Below are 20,047 nucleotides of genomic sequence, written 5' to 3' on the forward strand. Positions count from 1 at the left end.
GCGCAGGCGCACGCAGTACGTTGACTGTCAGGTCGCTCTGACGTGTCGACGCCGCGGCCCGGCCTGGGACAGGGCGGGAGGGGGCGCCGGCGGTACCCACTCGTCCGCGGCCGTTACACCCCCCCCCCCCCCCCTTCCTTCGGCTGCATCCCGCCATGTTCAACGTGGAGAGCCTGGAGCGGGCCGAGCTCGGGGAGAGCCTCCTCACCTGGGTGAGTGCCGCGGCCGCCGGGCCCCCGCCCGAGCTGGGCCTGTGGGAGGGACAAGGCTCCGTCCGTCGCCCTCCCTTCCCGGTCCCGTCTCCCGCGCCTGGCCTCGTGCCGCGGTCCTGCTCCGGCGGGAGAGGACGGCCTCGCCCCGCCTCCCTGGCCCGGACCGCGCCCTGGCGCTCGGGCCAGCTCCAGCCCGCCTGGGGTCGGCGGAGCTCTGGCGGACCCGCCCCGCCTCATCAGTCCGTGCTGAGGGTGTGAGGGGCTGCCCGGAGCAGCGGGACGGGCTCTTCCGCCGCCGCGGCCGCCTTGGCTCTGCCGCCGCATCCAGGGAACAAAGAAACCCACGCCCCGCGGCGCCGCGACCGGCACGGCTGGGGGGCCGGGGCCTGCGGCAGAGCGGCGGAGGGTAAGCGCACCTAGGTGCGTCCCCCACCACCCCCGTCGTGCGCCCTGGCTCGGCGGCCTTGGTGCAGCCCTCTGCTCTGATCCCCCAAACGTGCCCTGGTGTGGCTCCGGTGTGTCAGTGCCGCGTTTCTCTAACCTGCCTGCTGCGCTCGACAGGCTTGCTTACCAGAAACTTTCTTTTGTGTGTTGCTTTCCCGTTATTTTTAAGTAGTGCTCGAGCCTCAAGAGACAAAATTCACCTGTGAAGATAATATACTATCAACCTAAGAGTTGTCCTTTTCGATTTTAATGTTCGGAGCTTGGTCCATAAACATCTTGAGGTTGTGCTGTCAGTGTTTACAGAGCTGTCAAAATGGAAGCTGGCTTTGCAGCTGCTTTGCAATTTGAGCAATGAATGTAACATAGCCGTGAAACTTGTAGTGCTATAGTAGCTGGTCTATTGGTATGACTTGATTTGGTTTGGGGACTGTTTGGTGGTGTTTTCTTTCTCCTTCCATGAGCAGAGTTGTCAAGAAAATATCCAGTATATAAAATTCTGGGGTACAACTGATTGCTGAAGAGAAATGGGGATTTTGTCTTTTAGACAAAAAAGCTTAGTCTGTGCAAGGCCAGAGCTGGCTAAAGCTATGATGGTAATCAGTAAGTTACTGGGGAATGACAGATTAGGTTTCTCTGTGAAAGTCACAAGGGGATGAGTAAGGGAAATTCAGTGATTGCTAGAGGTGAGCAGGACTTTGGAAACTGTTGAAGGTGGAGGTTTTTGGGGAGAGTGTGCTCCAGTGCCTCATACAGGTCTGGAATAAGTAGCCCAGTTTCCTTCACATTTCTGCCAGCTTTTGCACATTTGTTGCAGTTGGCCGCTTGTCCTGCTTTTAGTTTCATATACTTTCTTTTTCAGGTGTTGGCAATGAAAGTTACCTTACTGACAGAATTCAAGAGGAAGTTAATGTGTGTGAATCCTGGCAAAGAAAGGCTGAGAGGCCCAGTGCTAGGAGAAAGAGAAAGGCTTACTGGTGGGGGTGGGGAAGTGATGGGGGTAGATCTGTATGCTGCTAGTTTCCATGTGCTTTTGCTCTAGTTGTCTTAGTTATGCTTTTCTTGTGCTCTCTGGCAGTTGTGCCAATGGGGGAAGAATAAGCTTGCCTAGCAAGTAGTTACAGTCCCCAGGCATTCCTAGCTCCTTGGATTTCCAAGTAACCAACAGATTAGCTCTTTCTTTTGTGGTGAGACAGTAAACGGCTGCAGAATGAAAGAGATGGAATTTTCTTTTGTATAGTATTGGCCTGTGACTTGAGTGATTTGAACTGTTGATCTTACCCACCAATTGCAGGTTGGACAAAATTGTCAATGACTTGAGAATTCTTTATTGAACTACAACAACTGTACAGAACTCTGTGTTAAGTCTGACAAGAAATTTGAAAATATTCCAATATTCTGTTACTTAAGTATGCCATTCAGGTTTGGTTTTGAGGGGTTAATATTTCAATAAAGTTTCATTTTAGAACTTTGTGAGGTTTAGGTGATTGCTAGCCAGCAAGGGAAATCACAAAATGCATCCAGAAGGCAGTGGCTACTTCACTGGTCCCCAAAAGAATTCTTTTTACAGCCCAGTATAGTACAAAGCAGTGGTTTATATATGTTCAAAAGGATAATTTTATCAAGTTTTCAAATGTGGTGGAAGTTGGATTAGTGTTGCTGGAAAATAGGAGTCTCCAGTTCTTGTTTGTGGAGATGAAGAGAGCAAGTTTATCTACATGAAGTCTGTTCAGTGTTAGTGAAGATCTCCACTGATTTTCTTGCATTAAACAACGTCAGCAAAGCAGTGGAAAGAACTAGTGGTTTTTTGTTTTGTTTTTTCCCTGGCAAGTTTGAGATTGGTAGTTGAGGCAGTTGATCTGTTGAGTAGCAAACTTTGTTGTTACCCTTGAAAATCATTTGCATTTTCTTAGAAAAGCTAAACCATTGAAAAAAAAATTACATTGATGCTAAAAGTTGTGCTGGAAAAGTAGACATAAAAATGGAAAGCTTAGAGAGAGAAATCACAGCAACAGAAAAAGTCTTGTGGTGCTGGCCATATGTAAAAGTTATTACTCAGTCATATGGTGATGTTTGAGCAGTAGTTAGTATTTATAATCTTCAGTCCTGAAACTGTACCTATCAAGTGGAGTCTTGTCCTGTCTGCAGTAATGGTCCATGGGGATCCCTTTGCATTTCTAACCTTTACACACCTACAGATACTGACCTAATCAAGAAACTAGCTGTGTCTTTTTTCTTTAAATCAGAAATATTAGAAAATATTTCTTAAATAGCATTAGAATTAGTCAACGTGCTTCTTAGGTGAATGTGTGGAGTTACTGGTTATTTTTACAATTTCAGTATATCTCTGTGAGTGTGACTTTGAAACAGACTCAGTAAAAGAATGAAGAAAGGTAGTTTCAGTTTATTCCAGGATACATGGAACTTGCAAAAGAGACAGTGAAGTTTTTTAGTCCTCAGTGAAACTGTAAGAATAAGATGCCTTTTTGCCTAGCTTTCTCTGGTCTCATAATGATTCTTGGTAAACCGTTCATGTAGATGGAAGCAGAGAGCTACCTTGATTGCAGTTTACGCATACCTGGGATGGACAGTCTTTTCCATTATTCCAGAGAAGCTGGCTATTCTTAAGAACTGGTTTAACCTCCCAGGTTGCTTGCTTCATATTCATATGGAAGTACTTGAACTGGTTTCTCTGTGATGTAAGTAGGGTAGATAAGGCTTTCTGCAAATCTGAGAACCTGTTCAGCTTAAACTGAATGTTTGCTTGGGTGGATGCAGGGTGCAATGAAACTGTTCTTCCCTCTGCAAACTCATTATTTTAATGAATGAGAATATCCCTCAAGCCTTTTACCTTGCATTCCTATTCTGGTGTCTTTAAGCTGGGGCATGTTGCTTACCTATGAATATGTTCTGTTTTATTCTTTAGTAATTTCACCAACACTCCATTTTTGGTGTTACGCGGCAGTTTGGGGGTTTAATTCTCAGGTTTTTTACCTGCATGAGAACATTATCAAATGTGCTCCTAAATAATTTTTGTTCAGGATTTTAAACAGCTGGGAGACCTTTTGCTTCCTACCACTTCAACTCTGACCATGATGTTATTTTGAGGCAGCCAGGGTATTGGCAGCTCAAGGGGAACTTAGTGAAGGACTGGAGCCCAATTACTGACATCTCAAAGTTGGTATTCATACTTTAGCAAGGTTTGTAGCCTACTGTAATTGCAGAACTATTACTCTACCAGAAATCTCCCAGAAACCTCTCCGAGACTGTTCTAGGCACTGTGGTGTAGCTATCCAAACTGCATTGCAGCCAAAGCAGTTTAGAAAAATGTGGCTGTGAGTTAAACCTGCAATGATATTAAAATTGTTTCAGTGTATCAAATACAGACTCACACCATCTTTCTGTTTAAAATTTATGACTCATCCAGATACAAACACGCAGATTATATTTTTTTTATTATTACTTCTATGTAGTGTCAGGAATGCATTTAACTTGGATACATCACCGAGTCATTTCATAAAACGGAGAGCTGACAAATGTGCGTGTGGCAGTTAAGCTTTAGTACGTCTGTAGCTGAAATCAGTGTTATGGTTACAGCAACACTGTATGCTATGTAATCTGTGAAATTTTCTTCAACGTAGAGCTAAAATGTGATGCTCAAGAGCTGAAAAAGGTTGCTTAGCATTGGTGTGTAAACAGCAGGATTCCTCAAAGAAGTCACTGCTGGCTGGCTGTACATGGTAGATTGCTATGGAGATGTCATGAACTTTCATTCATTATGATAAGTGTCTCTTATTTTGCCAGGTACTGCCTCTGCCAAGCTGCATCTTGCCTGTTTTCTTTCTCTTCCAACCCTCAAGGCCAAATATAGTTTCTGTGGTAGACATACTGCAACTTTTATAAGTGAGAATTTTGTAAACATGTACAAGGCTGTTTTTTTGGCACCCTCCATTTTAAAAGCACTCTGGCCATTTACGTGGCTTTTCTCGTTTTTGGCTGAAAAATCTTCTCAGTACACAGTGGATCTCTGTGGTGGCTTGTCCCAAACTGGAATGATTTGCATGTGTTATTTGAGATATACAGACCATGTGAGCAAGTGCTGCTTGTAAGTGCTTTCTTTGTAGGCACCCTCCTTGGAGAGAATAAAATCTCCTGGCATTTACTAGGAAAGCTGTGTTTTCCTTTACGGTCCAATTACCTCCTTTTTAGAGTAAGTTGTCTTGATTTATATGCATTTATGGTTTTATGTACACTTCTGGTTTCTTTTACATGCCCTTGGAGCATGTAGGAGACTCGCTAAGCCTGTTTAAATTCTTTCCTCATTCAATCCTTGATCACTGACCACGAAGTTGTAGGGTTTCATTTTCTTCTGATGATATCATCACATCACCATCGCTTACCTCTTGAAGAAAACATCCAGTTTCAGGACTCGTTGATTATGCTGGTGATGACAGCAGGTCATGAAGATAGTTCTGTTTAAATGTGTTTCAGTTCAGACAGACGAAAAACACTGAGCTTGCCAGCATGGTGCATGGATTGAGGTATCTGGCAGACCACAGCCCCTGTATGTGCTGCCTTTATTGGCAAAACAGTAGGTTGAGCAACCATTTCTACTTTTAATGATCACTCACTAAAATGGTAAAGAATTTGTTGCTCCATCCTTTAGGTGTAGTTGTCTAAGAGAGTGATACTCTGAATTTATCGTCACAGCACACAGCATTGTTTGGGTTGGAAGGCACCTTAAAGATCATCTAGTTCCAACCCCCCCTGCCATGGGCAGAGACACCTTCTACTAGACCAGATTGCTCAAAGCCTCATCCAGCCTGGCTTTGAGCACTGCCAGGAAAGGGGCAGCCACAGCTTCTCTGGGCAACCTGTGTCAGTGTCCCACTATCCGCATAGTAAAGAGTTTCTTCCTAATGTCTAATATAGATCTACCTTCTTTCATCCACTAGCTGGGGTGCCTAGCACTATTATTAGATTATACGATTTTTTTTTTGACCTATTGCTGAGAGGTCAAGCAGTGGTAGAAGTACTTCTTTTAAATATTTTATTGTAGAACAAGTGATATGAGGCTCATAATGTATGAATGTGATAATTAAAGATAATAAGGTACAGTTTGTATTCTCCCTCACCCCCTTCTTTTAAGTCACAACTAGGAAGGAAAGCTGAACACAGAATTTGGAGGTGCAGGCATTTTTCTTCATATATGTGTTTTGACACAGTGTTAATTTTCATTCTTTGGGGCCTTGTCCCAAATTCTGCCTTCTAAAAATTTGTTTTTATCTGAAGTGATGCTCTATAGCAGTGGTACGTTTATAGCAATTGCTAGTTCACTGAACAAAAACCAGTTAGTTGTGATTCAGTGTGTGCTCAATTTCAGCTCCTAGTTCTGCCCCCTCATTTCTGGGGGGGAGATTGCAAGATGTTGCTTGGAGAAGAAACAAGAAACAGGTTTTGCTGCTAGGAACTGTGACCCTGAAACAGTATAAAGGAAACAACTCTTCTGTTAGCTTGTTAATCTGAAGGTGGGAGGTGAGGATAGAAACCTGTTTCTGTCTTCTTTTTGAAATAGTTACATTTATTTCAAAGAGGTGAAGTCAAATTGTGAATTGTGAACAACTGTTTTTGTTTTTCTTATTGTGAAGCCATTTTGTTGAGGCTCTTGAACTGGAAGATAATATTCTGACATTCTGTTCTTCTCCCCAGCCATCAAAAGTCTTTGCTGCAATGTGTTTGACTTCTGTAAAGCTATTGCAGACTTTCAAGTTGTGGAGCAGGTGGGGGAGAGAAGAGGGGCCCAAGAATTAATTGCACTTGCTACTGTCTGCCTTCTTGGCTGAACTGAGGGTTCTCAAGTACTGTGATATTAACTAACTTAGGTTTGCCTTCAGCTTCAGAGCCTAAGTTTGGGGTTGCTTAATCAATATAATTTGCAAGTTCTAATAATTAATAAAAAAAATACAAAAAATGAAACAAACCAAGCAAAACAAAACCAGCCTGTCTAAAAAACCAAAACAACACAAAACCCAAGCCAATGAGGTTGTTTGCCATGCAGCAACTTACACTGTATAAGGTTAAGGCAGAAACATGTGCGTGTAAAAGAGGGTAAGAGGGTAGTAAGTAATGTCCTCCTTGTGGCTTTTGGCTGCCAACAGCCTGGTGGGTCCTGCCAGGGTTCCCTTTCCCCAGGAAAGGGAAAAGGATTAACTCCTTCCCTAGCTGGCTGGTTGTAGTGGTTTCCTGCCCTGCAGAGTACGCATGTGCCGTTTTTCTGCCTTCCTGCCTTTGCCATATATAACTTAGTCATTCCTAAGAGTTACTTAGTGCTTCTCAGTTGGGTCAATGAACAAGAGGCAATATGGAAAGGAGAAGAGTTTTGGTGGAGGAAGAAGCTCTCTAAGGTTAAAGGCAGGGGATGGAAGGTGGGAAATCCAGCCAGCATTCTTCTCCTGCATGTGGCAGGCAAGAACTTCTGAATGAATACAAAGCTGGAGCTGTGTTTCAGTGGACTAGCTGGGGCCACGAAGGGATGGCCGCTTTTCAAAGGGGACATGCAGGAAGTGGTTTTGGAGTGGTGCATGTGATGGAGCAAGTATTGCACAAAAAGATGCATTAAATCTGATGATGATGTGCTTCAGCCGTAGAATTGGTAGGGCTCTTTCATGCCTTTTAGCTGCAAGCTTCTTTGCAAGTGTGCATTACAATGGAAGTGTCATGCTTTGTGTCTTCTCTGGAAGTCCTGTTGAGTGTTCAGAGCAAAATTTCTCAGGGTAGGCAAGTTTAGATACTTAATCTAACCAGCAAGTGGGTTCACTACACACATGATGAATGTTTGGGGGGCATTAGATCTGGAAAGAAGCATTCATATTTTATTCATCGCAGAGTTGCCAAGTATTAAATGGGCTGTAGCCTTTCCTACATTCCTGCGTTACATAAGATAAACCTTTGGGTGAACTTGTTTGCCATTGCAGCAAGGTATCCACTGTTTTATTTTAGGATAGGAGCAAGTAGAAACAAGTTTGTGTTTAAGTGCAGCAGAGATTATGGCTGTTTCACCAATTCTACTGCCCCTTTGGGGATTAGGAAAATTAAAAATGCTTTTAATAATTTAATCATGATTTGCCTGATTTTATTTTATGGACAGTGTCAAAAAGATGGCAGCCCATTCTGTGGTGTCTCCTGCCTTTCTTAAGGAATCATGGAATTTGGTGAGCTTCTCAAAAGCCTTGTTCTGCATACTTCCATAGTTTCCATGAAGTTCAGGAAAATGTTTGCTGAAATATAAATCTTGGGAATGGAGATGACTTGAACTGCAAGAAATGCAGTGTGCTGTGCATCTGTGTTACCAGTTCTAGAATCTGCTACATCTGAAATTTCTTAGTCTGGTGAAAACTTAAGGCCAACTTTCTTTGAATCCTATCTTGTAGCTGCTGAGTTTTATTCCTGTGATTTTGTGAAAGACTATGTTTCCACACTGATCAGAAAGTTTGTGCAGATGATATTTCAGTAGAACTTAGTGCTCTTGGATTCATCTTCTGTGCCTTTGAGGGAGACTTCTTTATTTTACCTGTCAACAGAGACGGTACTTTTCATCTAAATTGTAGCTTCAACAGGGTGGAGTTCTGGGCTTTAAATAGCTATCCCCCCCCCCCCCTTCCCTCCAGTATTTTGCAAGGGGAAAGCTGCCATCTATGTTCACTTTTTTTGGTTTTGTTTATGTAATTTTTGAAATCTGTATAAATTTGGACTGCTAATATGCAAAGTTTTTCTGGATAACCGCTAGCTAAGAGGTTAACAGACGTGACTTTGCCTTGTATCATCAAATAGAAGCTATGCCTTGCTGCCTGTCCTTTGTCTTAGTATGGATCAATTTAAGCACATTTGCCTGGTGTTGTTCAGGTTTCTAGTAGCCTACCAGTCTTCGTTAAGGATAAAAAGAATTTTGCTCTTGTTCACTGAGCACTTCTGCTATTTGTATTTAACAGCTACTTTGAGAGTACAGTTCCATTATCTTCCCTCGGTGAAACTTCATGCATCCCAGTTCTGTGGGTTGTATTATCATCTAGGCTTCTGTAAGTCAGAGTGCGGAAGATGGAAGATACCCTGCACTTCCTGTATCTAATGTGACATCACTTTAATTACGCTTTTTTGTCAACTCTGGGTAGTAGAAATGGAAATTTTTGCACTCTGATCAGCAGAGAAAGCCAGTGGTTCACCTCCTGTAAACTCTGCCATTAGTGTTTTCTTCCATGAGAAGATGTTTCTAGCCTTAAGAGGCACATCTGGGGGGTTTCTAAAATGCATTGGTGCTTTGTAGAGTGAAAAAACCTTAAAGTTGTCCAGAAGCACAGAATCTGGTTATAGGATAGGAATCCCAATTCTCCTTGTAACATGTGGCTCGATACAAGAATTTGGCATCTGAGGAAGAACAGCTTTGTGTATCACATAATTAACCTACCATCCTGAAAAAAAAATAATGGTCTGGTTTCATCCAGGACTGATGCAGGGGGAAATCTCTTCTAGTGGGATTTTTGTGTATCTCCTAGGTAATATTCTGTGAACGTATGAAGACAGAAGTGTCCAACCCACCTTAATCTCTGCCACTTTCAACTGTTCTTGGATAGCAGCTTGAGTAGTGATTAACATCTAGTACAGTGAAGCTGGTTCATTTCTTGTTTATACTCCTTTTAGCCGCTTCTTCATCTTAGCTGTGTGATCTGTTTCACACAGTGATGGTGATGCAGTATTTTAGGCTCTCTATATGGCACCTAGCTGCAAGCTTGCCAAGTCAGTTCCAGAAATGTAGGGAAATAATAGGTAAATAATTATAAAGGATCATTTATAGGTTAGGGAGTACTTTGCTCTAATAAACACCTAATGGGAAGCTGGGAATTACCTTTGTTGTGTTTGCGCATAAGATAACCAGTCACACTGTTTTATCTGCTAAGAAGCTCTAATAAAGATTTTGGGTATTATTACAAAGAATACATAAAAGGTCTGATATTCAACTACAAGAGCAATAAAAAACAAGCTATATATATAATCACTATACAAAGAGCAGGTCTTTCATTGGCTTTTAGTGTTGAGAAGGGAAAGGTGCTGGAGAGCTTTGTCTTTGGCAGGGGAGGTGGTTGGATGTTTGGTGGTGGTGGTGGTGTGGGGTGGTTTTTTTTGTTTTTTTTTTTCATTTGGTTGCTTTGGGTTTTGTTAGTTTTTGTTGTTTTGTTTTCCTGCAGCTTCATGGGATGCTAGATTTTCTGTCATTCTTGTGGTCTTTCTCTGGACCCTCTACAACAGGTCCATGTCTTTCCTGCTCTCAGGACACTAGAACTGCACAAAGTACTGCAGGTGGGTGTCACAAGAGCAGAGTGAAGGGGTAAGATCACCTCCATTGACCTGCTGGTCACAATCCTTTTGATGCAGCCCAGCATATGGTTGGTTTTCTGGGCTGTGAGTGCACACTGCTGAGTCATGTCTAGCTTTTCATCTACCAGTACCCCCAAGTCCTTCTCCACAGGGCTGCTCTCAATCCCTTCATCCCTAGCCTGTATTTGACCTGTATTTGTTCCCATCCCATGTGCAGGCCCTTGCACTTGGCGTTGTTGAACCTCATGGAGTTCACATGAGCCCACTTCTAAAGCTTGCCTAGGTCCCTCTGAATGGGCTACGATCACTCAGGCATGATGTAAAGGCTTCATACTGTGGTACAAAAAGGAAAAAGAAAAAAAAAGAATAGAGGGGAACTGCAAGTAATTTACAGCTTTGGGAACTAACAATGGGGGCCATATTGCAAACACTTGAGAATTAGGACCAGTTGCAGCAGGATAAGAGAGAAGTCTTCCAGGAGGAAACACATCACAATGCACAGAAAGAGCAGTGTTTTAACAGCTGTTACTAGCTGTTAATAGCTGTTTAGAAGAACACACAGAAAAATACTTGTTTCGTTGTCTCCATAGCTGGGCTCTGCTTCTGCATTGCTACATTCTTATCATTCCTCTGCCTTCTGGAAAATGAACTGTATTGTTTCTTAGAGTGGTTTAGCATTTTGTAGAACTATATGAGAATGGTATAGGAGTTTCACTTTGACATAAACATAGAAATTTTTTTTTTTTAAAAGAAGGAAGTTTGTTACTTTCTGTGAAGGATATGAAAATGATATGGTTCCTTTGTTTTGAGAGCTGAATAAATGTTTTGTGTCATGAGTTTGACACCTTAATTGAAATATTATGCTGTGTATTCCTTTTCTGGGCAAGTGAAGACATTACAAAATTTAAACGTATGTGAAGAAACAAGTTGTATAGCTAGTTTTAGTCTTTGTTCCTGTTCTTTGTCATCTACCTATGAAAACCATTATTGTCCTTAAGGGCAATCTTGCATGTGTGAATGTGGAGAAAAGAAGACTTAGTCTGATTACCTGAGTCTCAGTGACAGATTTGACTTTTTTTGTGTATAAAATATTGGGGAAGTATGGTGATAAAATTAGGTACAAAACAGCAGAGATGAATCCTGTTTTTCTGTATTGTGGAAATAGGCTTAACAACCTTTCATTTTCTGTCAGTGCAGTTGTATCTCCTACATAAACTTTGATTTAGTCCAGGAGGTGTTTCACGTATCAAGATGCAAAATTAATTTTAAAACCTGCAAACTAGCACTCTGTATAAAAACCTCATTGATGATGGTATTGCTTATTTGAGAAGAGCATTTCACTTTGCCCACTTTTGAAAAATCATAGTGGTATTAGTTCTTACTTGACTTTTTGATCTGACTGTTGTGCAGCAAAGTGATTTAAATTTTCATTATTTAAAGGTGCAATATGCAAAATTAGAAACAAATTTTCATTGTCAGTGCTTGAGAATTTTATCCTTACAGCATCTTGAACTTCCTCAATGATGACCATCCATGATGTCATTGCAGCTTTTTTGTTACAAAGTAGTATTTCTTGTTTAATGTATTACTGAGTTTGTGGATTCAGACTTGGAATTGTCTCTGTATTCCATCAACAGTATTGCCACAGTTCAGTCTCTAGGTAAACTTCAGTGTCTGCCAAAATAGCAATTATATCCTGTTATGTGGTGCTTTTCATGTGTGGCCTTGTTTTTTAATTCCCCCATCCAGCCACCGAACCTGATTTTCACCTAGTGTCTCTGCAGTGTGTGATGCCTTCTTGATTCTCTGGAGAAGAAGCAAGGAGCTGTGTTTTCTGGGTAGCTCAGACCAAGAAGCTATAGGAAAATATACTGAATCAGAAGTGTAGAAGTTGCTCTGTTTTGTATGCCACATAGTAATTTGTTCTCGTACTCTTGGAGCATGGACATCCTTCATGACAGTTGAAAATGTTGACAGCATGTTTACTGTTGAACTTCATCAGCAAACATCATCTGAGAGCTCGTTTTTTTGGGGCTCTTCATAGACATCATTGTTGTTTTTTCCCCAACAGAATGCTAGGTTTTTTCTTCCAGAGTAAAGGGAAGAAAGGAACATAGACCTAGGTGCTTGTTCTCCAAATTAATGTTAAATGGCATTGTTAGCTTTCTTACGTGACATTCGGTGATAGACTTTCATATTTCTTCTAAAATCAGCAGGTATTATGAGAATCTGGATATTGTGCTCTTGATTTTTTTGAGAGCCTTCTCCTCCAAAAAGGGCTTACAAAATTTCCCACTGTCACATGAATTGTCTTTTATTGCACAATACATATCTACAGGGCATTTATTGCAAAATGGCTTGGACCAACTTTAGTGTTTCAAGTGCCACTGAAGCATGGTTTTACACTATGTTCGGAAAGAAATGGTTGATATCTAACATTTATGTAGCCTGAAGCTGCAAGTTCTCTTTCAGGCTTTCTTTTCTCTGCTGCATAAGAGTAGTGCTTCCTACAAATAAGCCCTGGCTTTCCCAATGTGTCTGCAAATACCCTTCAAATGACATGTCATCAAAACTATTTTCACAAAATTGATCTTTTAAAATCCTTTAAAAATAATGTTCATTAAAAGTAAATAATGAAATACCTTAGACAATCTTGAAAAGATTGTGCTGAAGCAGGAAGGCTTTTTTCCCCACATCAAGGAAGGACAGAAAAAAATAACTTTGCCTTGTATATTTGTACATTTGTTGATATGGTAGGGGGGGGGTTTCTGGTAGATACACACATGGAAATCGAGTTGATGAACAGAAATCTGACAAGAATTGTGTGTATTGGTGGTTTGTTTTTTTTTTTTTTTCTTAAAGATTATTCATGCTCCTGTGTTAACTAGTAATATTACAGAGTCCTCAGAAAGTTAACCTTAGTGTGTTCAATGTGCAGTCTGTGGGGAGGAATTTGTTATAAACTAACTCTAGTTACAAGTAATTCTGCCATCAAATGGCGTGGTCCTATGGTCCTTACCATTCTCCTTCAGAATAACAGCATTTTTGATTCCTAGCTTCCATCTGAAAACCAGAGGCTTGCCATTATGTAGACCTTACTGTTTTTTACTGTGTTAATAGAACACCTTGAAATATTCATAACACTAGAAGTGCTTAGACCTGTTAGGGTTTAGCAGCATTCTGCTCTTCTTTTACAGCTGGTAGTAGGGAATAGTTAAGTTTGGAGAGTGTGTGTCTCTCTGCGTTTGATCTTCTAGTTGTGGGGAGCCTATTAGAGTTTCAAGTTACTTCTAAAAGCTGAGCTTCTTATGTATGTTCATTGAGAAAGTGTACTTGAATATATGCTCTTAGAAGTGTTTGAATGAGAGAACAGAAGTGATTTTCCAAATTAGAAAATGCTGTGGAGAATATGCCTTTTGGAGAATGAACTGCTGTTATTTGTAGCAAAATTCACAAGTTTGTGAAAACAAATATGCTAAGCCCTGTCAATAGTGCATTTTTTTGATTGCTATTAAATATAAAACTTCTTAATTCCTAACATGTACACTAAATGTGGAGGCACTTGATAGCATTTTTTAAATTATTTTTATTATGTTTTTTTTTAACTATTGAAAATCTTTTGTCACTGAAGTAGAAGATGATAACCTTTTCCTTTCTCCTACAGATCCAGACATTTAATGTAGAGGCACCATGCCAGACCGTGGAAGATTTAACGAATGGGGTTGTGATGGCCCAGGTTCTTCAAAAAATGTAAGATATTGTTTGTTTAATGAATTAAATACACAGGGGGCTTTATCTATAATTTTTTCTGTATTTAAGTGCATTTTGGTTTAAACTTAGTATTCCGTAAAGATGTGGCTTTTTCTATGCTTAGACACTACTTTAATCTGGAACATGACTGGTATGATTTTTTTCTCTATAGTTTTCAGATAACTATATTGAATGCAAAAAAAAAAAAAGGTTTTATGGAGGTATTTTTATTCAAGTGTGAGCTTATTGGAAAGTAAGGTTGAATAAAACTAAGCTTACAAATTTGAACTTTTTTGAAAAGTTGGAACCAGTGCAAGGTAAGGTATTGGCTCTGATCACTGTTTGAAACTGCAGTCAGTGTATCAGTAATGTTAGAATTAGTTTCATGCAGTAAGACTTCTGTGGTAAACAGAATGGAACTGTCAAATTCAGTTGCTTGCAAAGACATTACATTCTTGTAAATAAATGAAGGAATAATAGCTGTCAGACTAGGTAATGTTTTTGTTCTTTTGAACTTTAAGATCAAATAGGAAAAAATGCATTAGTTCAACATCTCAGTATAATCTAGGATGTTTCTGGGGACTACAGATATGCGCCTCAAATTAACTGTGTGCAGAATTACCTATTACCACATAAACACAGCTTCTTGTCATTCATTAGAAACTTAAGTAGCATTTACCAAAGTCAGCAGTCCAAACTGGGCATGCCGATTTCTGCAGACCTATTAAAAAAGCCTAAACAACATGAAGTTTTCCTGTGTAATTTGTTGAAAGTGAAGACTGGACATGTACAGAATAGATACGAACAGCTTTCTGTTAGAGTTATTCTGGTTTGCATCAAAGAATTGTGGAATAGTTAAGGTTGAAAAGCACCTTTGGAGTGTTTGATTCAACTCACCTGCTCAAAGCAGAGTCTGCCAGATCAAGTGGCCCCAGGATTGTGTCCAGTCAGATCCTGAGTATGTGGAAGGATGGAGACTTCACAGCCTTTTGTGGCTACCTGTTCCAATACTAATTGCCATCACAGTTTTAAAACAAAACCAAAAACCACCACCACAACCCACCATGTCCCCCACCCCCTAAAAAAAAAAAAGCTGGAGGCATGTTTTTCTTTAGATTCAGTTAGGCCTTCTGCTTCTTGGGGCCTTCTGCCTCTTTTTTGTTCACTGGACACCACTGAGAGGGTTATGTAAGGGTATAAAGAAGAAGGGGGACTTTCATGTATTTATATACAGGATTGGCAAGATCCTACTGAGCCTTCTCCAGGCTGAACAGACACAGCTTGCTCAACATCACCTTGTATGACAGATGCTCTAGCCTGTTAGTCATGTTAATTGCCCCTCGCTGAGCTTCCTTGTATGTCTAGGTCTCCCCCATACTGGGGAGCAGCATTTCAGATTTCGTCTCACCAGAGCTGAGTTAGAATCATAGAATAGTTGACTTCTGTCTCACCTCACTTGGCCTGCTGGCGATGCTCTTTCCCGTGCAGTCCAGGATGTGGTTAGCCTTCTTTGCCACAAGGCACTTCACTGGAATGTGTTCAGCATGGTTTATACCAAGCTTTTCTCTGCAAAGCTGCTTTCCCACCAGTTGGCCCGCAGTATATGATGGTTCAGGGAACTTGCGCTTACTTTTACTGAAATGTGTAACGTTCATGGGCTGTCAGCCCACTTCTCCAGCCTGTCAGGGTTTTTCCAAATAGCAGTACAAGTATCAGGTATATCAAAGACTCCTTCCAGTTTTGTATTATCTGAAAACTTGCACTCTGTTCCATCATGTAGGTCACAATCAAAGATGTTTAATAGTATTAAGCCTTTGGGTATGCTGCTGGTGTACTGGACTTTATGTTGTTTCTTGTAACCCTTTGAGCCCCTGGCAGTTCAGCCATTCGCTCACAGTTCACCCGTTCACTTCATTCACTTTGAGCCTGGCAGTTCAGCTCACCTCACTGTCCACTTAAACAGTCTATGCTTCATCAGTTTGTCCATGATGATGTTATCCTGACCAGGTGGTCTGTATCTGGCACCTAGAACTATGTAATTTATGTTGGTTTGCCATCCTGACCATAATGTCTCAGCTGGTTCATCATCTGTCCCAAGGCAGAGCGCATGTATTCCTGCTGTTGTCTCACTTGAAAGCATCTCCTGCTCACTACCTTCCCAGCTTGTTCTTTCTAAAGAGCCTGTGTTCATTCATGGCAGCAGCCTTATCATGTACACCATCCTACCGCATCTTCCTGTGGCTTTGTAACTATACACAGAACTTTGCTTCCTCCTGTTTGTTCTCTATGCTGCATGCATTAAGTGCACAGGCACTTTATATGTGCATCCAGTCTTTCTGATTCCCCAGAATGAGAGCTTTCCCTGTAGAGTTTTTCTGTAGGCCTTTCCTCTTTTATGTGCATATGTTTGGGATGACCCCATTTCAGCCCTCTTTTGTTGACTATAAGGTATCTCTTGTTCACATCGTCCCACACTTGACAGCAAAGTCCACTACTTTGTCATGTGATGTTTGGTTGTATTTTCCCTCCTGTGTTGTTCCTTGTTTAAAACTTCTTCACAGGTGCACCAGCCTGTTGGGAAATATGCTTCTGCCCATCCTAGTCAAGTGAATCTCATGTCTTCCAATCATTCCTCAGTTCTCAGAGAGGGTTCTCTGGTCATGGATACCAAAACCTGGCTGCAAACACCAGTTCGTAGCTGGTTGTTGGCCTGCAGGATATGTCCTTTTCTCAAGCCCTTCCTGCCAACTTTTATGACTGGGGCAAACACCACTTGGGCCTTGACCTCAGTTTCCAGAGCCATGTAATCAACACTTGGTAATTTCCAGGTCTTCCTAGGTGCATAGCTGGTGCCAACGTGGAAGAGCAGAAGTAGTAATAGCCTGAGGACTGGACAAGCTTTGCCAGTTTTTCAACAGTGCCATGAATTCAAACCCCTAGCAAGCAGTAGCCCATCTTAGGTGATGAGTCAGGCAAAAGATGAGGGTGCTCCATTCCTTGTTAATGCTTACCACTTGCCTCTTTTGCTGCTCCCTGACTCTGGCTTACCAAACAAGGGTGATTCATTTGGAAGAGCTCCTAGCCCCTTAACTGCTATGAGGGCACTAAATTTATTTCTGTAGTTGCAGATCCTCAGGTGGATCAGGAGCCTTCCTCATAGTGAAAGAGCAAGCTGTCAGCTCACAGGAAGAAAAAAGGGGGATGTTATCTTGATGTAGTTAGGTATTTCAAGGGAACACTTTAGAGCATGTGGAAAGGTAAGATCTGGAGATATAGAATCATAAAGGCTTAAAGTAGACAACAGTCTTTCTTTCCTACCTGAAATTTCAAAGAAGATGTAAGTGCTGCAAAGTTCAGTTTTTCCACTTATTTTTTCCTTTTGAGAGAAGATGAGGCATTACTTACAAGAATTATGCAATTTTTATGTATTTTTTTCATCAAACAAACCCAATTTCAAGTCAGCTTCAGTGTCAGCAGTCTTCTTGCTCTGAATTACGCTGGAGACTAATAGAAGCAGTCTTTCTACTGCTTTCTACTCTTTTAATGTATTTTGCTGATAAAAGAGGACACAACACACCTCCCCTCCCGCTGCAGTAATGGATTTTCCAACCCAGCATTTAAATCAGCTCACTTATAAGTTTTCTGAAGTCTGAACATCAAGTATACAAGTCTGAAGGTGAATACAACATACATTGTATACTGTTCCTTTTTTAGGATTGGAAAGATGGTGTTCTTTCTTACTTGCTGGAGTATAAATGATGGTGACCATTTAAATTGTGTTTTCAGTTAGAGTAGGTTAGGATTTCAGCATAATCGTCTGTGAATCTGTTTTCAGTGTATGTAGAAAAAATAGTGACATGCCTTTAGAAACAATCTAATAGTAACATAGTTAATATGGATATTCATCCATCTTTAACTACTGTCTGTAGTTCTTCCGTAAGACACAGGTTCCACTTCACTTAATGGTGGACCAACAGTGATAGCTGTTGATATATTGTATAGCTGCATATGTTTTTGATTGACTAGTTCAAAGACTAATCAGAAGTTGGATCTAAAATATAATATACAAAATGAAACTTCAGTGTTGAAGGCCCCTCAATGACCTTACTGACTTGTACTACCATTACTTGAAGTACTGCCTTTCTCCCTGCCTTGGTATTAAGAAAGGGAAACAGTTAGAATCATAGAATAATTGGGATTGGAAAGCACCTTAAGATCATCTAGTTCAAACCCCCCTGCCATGGGCAGGGACACCTCACACTAAACCATGTCACCCAAGGCTCTGCCCAACCTGGCCTTGAACACCGCCAGGAATGGAGCATTCACAATTTCCTTGGGCAATCAATTCCGATGCCTCAGCACCCTCACAGTAAAGAACTTCCTCCTTATATCCAATCTAAACTTCCCCTGTTTTAACCCATTATCCCTTGACCTGTCACTACAGTCCCTAATGAAGAATCCCTCCCCAGCATCCTTGTAGGCCCCCTTCAGATACTGGAAGGCTGCTATGAGGTCTCCACACAGCCTTCTCTTCTCCAGGCTGAACAGCCCTACTTTCTCAGCCTGTCTTCGTAAAAGTTCTGATACTGTTTCCAGTTGATGAACTGATACTTTAATAAGAGGTGTACAATGCAAATACTGCATTTCTGTAGCATGATTTTAAAATATTTCCCATAGAAGCTGCCATGCTGACACTGAATGTGGGAATTCTTTAGTTTACCCAGTTTATATGTAAAGATGTAAGTAATTTTAAAGTTCTTTCTTTAGGCCCAGGTAATTGAACCTGACAGAATTTGTATTTGGCTGTCTTACTCTCTGATAGTTGTGCTTCAGATTTACTATTTTACATACTTGTGCAATTGAGTCTATTGATTCTCATGTAGAGATTTAGCAATAATATTGCCAAATCTTGACTACATTCTGTTGAAATAAACTTTGAAGTGCAGCAGCAAGCTGATCTTGGATTGCAAAATAGGAATGATAACATGAATAATTTTTGAGGGAAGGTATTACTGCAATACAGGGATCAGCATTTGTATAGTTGACTAGAAAACTGATCAGGAGTATGTTGACTAGACCAATTTAAGTATTCTTTCTTGAAAACAAAACCAAGTTCCAGACTAGCAGTGAAACTTTCTTTCTGTCCTTCAGACAGATACCACAAGAAGAATACTTAAGTCAGGCACCTGGGAATGTTAAATGATATAAAGCAGGTCTGGAGCAGGTTTTTCCAGTCTGTCCTTCTTTTTGTAATGTTAGCACTGGCACCCTCTCTGTCCCAAGAAAAATAACCACATTAAAGAAAATTTTTGCAGGTGTAGAAATGTGTAAGAGCAACATAAGTGGGTCCTCAAGATTATTTGAAAATGTCATGCAGTGATGTTAAGTAGCAAAGAACAAGCACAGCCTGAAAGCAGCAGGTCAACTGCAAACAAATGACATGTGCCATGAGAGCTTGAACAGTTGTAGCTTTGACATGAAGCCTTCAAAAGTTGAATTTATTGTCTTGACTGGAGACAGAAAGCTTAGATGCTGTTAACTGAGAAGGATAAGTTGTGATTTCTGTAATGCATGTCCTTTGAAATTTGCATGTCTTTTAGTATAGTTGCCTCTTGTTTAGGATTCTTCATCAATGAGTGTCCTTTGAGGCTGGTAGTACTAAATGGTTAATTACATGCTGATATGTAATGATAACTTTTGGATGCATCAGGACTTTCTCTATACTAAATTAATGTTTAAAAAACAGCTGAAAGAGCAAATTAATATATGCAGTGAGAGTTGAAAAAAAAAAACAAAAAAAAACAGAAAAAAGGAACAAAAAAAAAGAAAAGGGTTCTTTATGAAGGAAGAAAATGCAGTCAGTGAAGAACTCAGAGGTGTGGAGTATTGATGAAAGTTGAATAATGTTGCTATGGTGCAATGAACTGGATATATTTCCATAGGGGAGTAAGGTTCCTTGAAAAAAAAACAGTTCAGAAGTCTGAACTTTCTATTCTTTATTTTTTTTTTAACCTCCACCTTCATAGAAAGAGTCCATTGGTACTTATAGGTCTAGTGACAGTGGAAACAAGATGAAATTAAGATGGCAATTTATCAAGAGGAATAGTTTCAATGAGATTCCTAGTTCAGGAAATAAGTTGCTTTAAGATATACAGAAAATTTGCGCCACACAACTGCAGGATTTGCTGTCAGTAAAAGAAAAAAAGGAATAATATTGCTTATTCATCAGGTGATTAAAAAAAAAAACAGCTTTGCCTTTTGTCAGGTGTTCAGAA

At 40.6% G+C, this 20,047-nt stretch overlaps 1 protein-coding gene across 4 annotated transcripts in view; it reads left to right on the forward strand.

Moving 5' to 3' along the window:
* The first annotated feature begins 47 nt into the window (after positions 1–47).
* Positions 48–20,047, forward strand: part of HOOK3 (hook microtubule tethering protein 3) — an 89,075-nt gene continuing 69,075 nt past the window's right edge. For 3 of the 4 annotated variants that reach the window (XM_062609769.1, XM_062609771.1, XM_062609770.1), the window contains exons 1-2: positions 48–212; positions 13,687–13,772. In XM_062609769.1, the coding sequence (XP_062465753.1) occupies positions 156–212; positions 13,687–13,772 (143 nt within the window). In that variant the 5' untranslated portion in view covers positions 48–155. Of the gene's footprint in view, positions 213–723; positions 1,060–13,686; positions 13,773–20,047 lie in introns of those variants that run through there. The other variant, XM_062609773.1, reaches the window with a different exon arrangement.

This window comes from Pezoporus occidentalis, unplaced genomic scaffold (assembly GCF_034315485.1).
Source record: "Pezoporus occidentalis ecotype Australia unplaced genomic scaffold, CSIRO_AGI_Poc_V1 ctg140, whole genome shotgun sequence".
NCBI lineage: Eukaryota > Metazoa > Chordata > Aves > Psittaciformes > Psittacidae > Pezoporus > Pezoporus occidentalis.